Raw genomic sequence first — 4916 nt, 5'->3', positions numbered from 1 at the left:
TTGTGAAGAGAAAGTTGAGAGACGCAAGACCCAACACTCTGGATGAGCTTAAGGCCGCTATCGAAGCATCCTGGGCCTCCATAACACCTCAGCAGTGCCACAGGCTGATTGCCTCCATGCCACGCCGCATTGAAGCAGTCATTCATGCAAAAGGATTCCCGACCAAGTATTGAGTGCATAACTGAACATGATTATTTGAAGGTTGGTGTTTTTTGTATTAAAAACACTTGTCTTTCATTGGTGGGATGAAATATGCTAATTTTTTGGGACAGGCATTTTGGGTTTTCATGAGCTGTATGCCATAATCATCAGTATTAAAACAATTAAAGACCTGAAATATTTCAGTTGGTGTGCAATGAATCTGAAATATATGAAAGTTTCATTTTTATCATTACATTATGGAAAATAATGACCTTTATCACAATATGCTCATTTTTTGAGAAGGACCTGTAGATATCGGAAGTTATAAAAAATGTGAATCGGTGCATCCCTAAAGGAAACTGAAAGTTAAACTGGGTTTCTTTTTCAGAAACAGATCCTGTCTAACTCTGAATGTTAGGAAACACCTTGTATCTGTGACTTTCCTTCCCTCCATTGATTACGGTGACATTATTTACATGAACGTTCCTACAAAGCTCCTCCTGGCTGACAGGGAGAGGCTTCAGAGAGTAGTGAAGACAGCACAAAAGATCATTGGCTGCCCTCTCCCCTCCCTGATGGACATTTACACATCACGCTGCCTCAACAGAGCAGAAAGCATAATCAAGGACTGTTCACACCCGGGTTTTGAACTGTTTGACTTGTTACACCTTCAGAGAAGTGCTACAGGTGCATCAGAACAAGAACAAACGGATTCAAGAACAGTTTTTTCCTGAAAGCCATCACCACACTGAACTCACACATGCACTGATTTAATAATCTAACCTCCCAAACACCTGGACTTCTATTGTACAATACTACTGACATTCCATACTCTCAGTCACCTTAACTACTTCACTAATATCCATAATGTGCAATATAATTGTGAAATACTTGTATTTTTTACTTTCATAGTGCTATTATATCTATATTGCGTTACATTTTTTATATTTTTAGTGTGTGTTTTTCTTAAGCATGTTTTTGCACTGAAAAAAGGAGTGGCTCTTAGGGTGCATTCACACCAGCACTGTTTAGTCGCTTTAATCGAACTCTAGCTCGTTTTCCTAGAAAGTTTGATTCGTTTAGGGAGATGTGAACGCGCCATCGAACTCTGTCACGGAACAAAAAGGTGAACTCTGGCCCGGGCTAAAACCTAGGTCTGGGTCCAGTAGAAGAGAACTCCAGCGCAGTTCCAGTACAGTGTGAATGTAATCAGACCGGGCCCCGCTCCGCAGGACAAACAAACACACATTTCTCTGGCCTCATATGGAGCCGTCAGCTGACTTGTGTGGAAAACAATATTCTCCATGGTCTTCTGTCTCATCTTCTGCTCATGCTGAGTCCATTTTTGAAAAATAACAAAATATAACTCCTAAAACTGATAAAACTTGATGCCACTTCGTTTTTATTTTTATTTCCAGAAGAAGTGTCTTCAGAGGTTTTTGTGTCGTTTCTTTCAGTAGTTCTTGGTGCAGCGCCCCCACAGGCGAGGGGGGGGAGCAGGTTGGTTCAACAGGTTGGTTCAACAGGTTGACTCGACTGCACAGTGCAGTGTGAATGCAAACGCACCAGCTCAAATGTAACAAAAGGTCATGAATATTGGTCCAGAACCGAACTGAGTCTACCGGACTATCTGGTGTGAAAACGACCTTAATTTCATTGTATTTGCATATAATGACAATAAAGACATTCTGATTCTGACAAGAACCCTGCAGATGTTGGATGCTGCAGATGTTGGATGCTGTCTGTCATGGTGCATTAAGATTCATAACTGGCTGTAACTACCGTACCCACCACTGCACCCAGTATTCACTGGTTAACTGGTCACCATTAACATCACACAGACTCTCTCACTGGTACATGTTCATCTTTAAATCACTTCCTGGTCTGTTGCCTTCATACATCTCCTCCTACATGTCTCTGTGTGAGTGCAGCTACAGCGTGCGCTCTCAGGACATCATTACCTGCAGTGTTCCCTCAGTGAGGACTGAACTAGACAAAAGGACCTTCTCCTACTCCGCTCCTGTTTCCTGGAATATCTTGTAAAAAGATCTGAAGCTCTCGACCTTTGACCTCTCTAAGTGGCTTTAAACATCTGATAAGTTCCTGCAAGAACCAACGCAGACATGTTCCTGTTTTTCGTTTTCTACATCAGCTCATAATCTAGCTGTTTTTTCCACTACTTTTTCCTTTACACAGTCCTTTCGGTGTCGATTTTATTTTAATCTGTTAAAAAAAAAAAACTATCTGTATGCCTTTTTATAACTGTCCATTGTTGTCATCTTTCTTTGTTAAATCAGGTGTCTCTGTAAATGAGTCCTCGAGGCTCAATGGGATTTACCTGTAGAAATTAAGGTTGAATGAATGATGCATGCTCAATAATCCAGGGAGAAAAATGTAACAAAGTTAAATCAGGTTCTCTGGGCGGATTCAAAAAATGTGTAAATAAATAACATTTAAAAAAATTAAAAATAAATAAATAAAATATTTAAAACAATTTTTTTTTATCCTTCCAGAGGATCTGACTTAACCTTGTTAGTTTGTAGGTTTGTTTTGTTTGTTGTTTGATTTGTTTGTTGCTCAGTTTGCTTTGTTGTTGTTTGGTTTGTTTGTTCAAAAAAGTTCAAGAGAAAAACAACTGGACTTTATTTGTAACAGATGTTTCACTTCTCATCCGAGGAGCTCCTCTGATGAGAAGTGAAACATCTGTTACAAATAAAGTCCAGTTGTTTTTCTCTTGAACTTTCTTGAATTGACCATTTCCTGGATGACTGAAAATCTTCACCAGCATATTTGTTTGTTTGTTGTTAGGTGGATTTCTGTCAATACTTTCTAGAGTTAAACCTGATGTTACCAGAACTGATCTGTGTAGAACAGAAGCGATGGTAGCAGTATGTACCTGTACGTAGTCATGTTGACTAGGAGCGTCCCACAAACCTTGAATTTTCACTTTAGTTTATTTTTTTAGTTGTTGTACATGACTGATAAATAGTGGAGATTGTATTCATGTTTAAAAATAAAGATGAGAAGATATTTGTACGAGCAGTCTGACTCTAACATGGTAAGTTTAACACCAACATGTCAGACAAAGCGGCCTCAGTTCCTGCTGCCTCACCATGCTGGGTTCTGTTACCACGGCCTGAACCTTGCGGCTGATGGCCTGAGTTAGCGTGGGGCAGTGCTGCGTGGCTCTGAAACCTCTCTTTGGCTCGGCTCCACTGACTTTGGTGGACAAGAGCCTGGCTGGATGTCCTCTGGTCTCACACATGTTCATGTTGAGGTGGTTCCCCTGCTTTGCTGCACTCTGGACAAATAAGTCAAGTTAAACTGTTTGACATCTTTCACACATCCTGATGCTTCAGTAAGAAAGAATGTGAGGACAAATAAGAAATGTTTGCTCTATAATGAACTCAACATTTTCACTCGAATTATCAATAAAGTTTACATGATCTTCTTACCTTCAGTGCCTCCTCATACTCCCCTGCAAGAAAAAACAACAAGTCTAACAGAACCAACCATTTCTACATTTTCTTGATGACTTTTTTGTCAGTTGTCTTACCTTGACTGTTAATGGATATCTGGTGGAAAGAAAGAAGATGTCTTAACTATTTCTGCCAGTTACCCAGAAGCTAACATGTACAGATGTTTCACTGGTGGGTTGTGGGAATCAGAAAACATGAGCGGAGCGTTCTCACCTCCTCATTCTCCTCATCAAAGTACGTCAACTGGAGGCTGCTCAGGCCAAAGGAGCGTCTCACCTGCACAAGAGACAAGAAACAGGATAGGAAGGTTAATCCTGTGGGGCTGTGGCCAAGTGGTTAGAGCAGTCGTCCTCCAATGCAAGAGTTGGGGGTTCAATTCCACCAGCAGTCACATACCAAAATGTCCCTGGGCAAGACAATGTCTCTGATGTGTGTCCCATGGTAAATGAACTGTACTTATATAGCGCCTTTCTTTCTGATCGATACTCAAAGATCTTTACAACAATCTGTGCCTCATTCATTCATACAGCACTCTACTAGATCTCTACAAAGATAATTGAACAAATCATTCTAATGAGACTAATCAGAGCTTTATCACATTCATACACTGATGGGACACACATTGGAGACAATGAGGGGGTCAGTGTCTTGCCCATGGACACTTTGACATGTGACTGCTGGTGGATTCGAACCCCCAACTTCTTGCATTGGAGGACGACTGCTCTAAACCCTCAGCCACAGCCGCCCCATCAGTGTATAAATGTGATAAAGCTCTGATTAGTCTTTGTAGAGATCTAGTATAGAGCTGTGTGAATGGGTAAATAAGGCACAGATTGTTGTAAAGAGCTTTGAGTATCTTGATAAGAAAGAAAAGTACGATATAAGTAAATATCCTGATGCATGCACAATAATCCAGGTAGAAAAATCTAAAAAAGTTCAATCTGGTCCTCTGGACATTCAAAACAAATCAAATCAACAAAAAAATCTAGAAACGTTTCGTCTCTCGTCCGAGAGACTTCTTCAGTCTGAGGTGCTGTTTTCAGCTCAGTCTCTTAAATAGCACCTTCTCAGAGTGGATCAACCAGTTTGCTGCTGACAACCAGAACCAGCTGATCACATGCTCAAGAAGGACCATCAGCCTAACAATGGATCATTAGCACACTGATGGCTGTTTACTGTTCACAGGGGGCTGAGTGATACTAGCAATCACAGCATTGTAAGAGGGGGACAGTTGAACCCGGAGGCTCCGCCCCTGTTTAATGATGGACGGTTTCTTTTCACAAAGATGGCCTCCTT

The 4916-nt window shown here is 40.9% G+C and overlaps 1 protein-coding gene across 1 annotated transcript in view; it reads right to left on the bottom strand.

The window, feature by feature from the left end:
- The window catches only part of LOC119421936 (next to BRCA1 gene 1 protein), a gene marked incomplete at its 5' end in the record, with an annotated part of 18369 nt that extends 14473 nt beyond the window's left edge, over positions 1-3896 (bottom strand). The window contains 4 exon segments of the mRNA XM_037689299.1: positions 3254-3442; positions 3597-3619; positions 3698-3716; positions 3834-3896. Coding sequence (XP_037545227.1) covers positions 3254-3442; positions 3597-3619; positions 3698-3716; positions 3834-3896 — 294 coding nt within the window.
- Between the last annotated feature and the right edge of the window lie 1020 nt (positions 3897-4916).

This window comes from Nematolebias whitei, chromosome 15 (assembly GCF_014905685.2).
Source record: "Nematolebias whitei isolate Nwh7 chromosome 15, NemWhi1, whole genome shotgun sequence".
Taxonomy (NCBI): Eukaryota; Metazoa; Chordata; class Actinopteri; order Cyprinodontiformes; family Rivulidae; genus Nematolebias; species Nematolebias whitei.
Note: the sequence above shows the minus strand (reverse complement) of the source record. Positions and strands in the feature narration are given on the sequence as shown.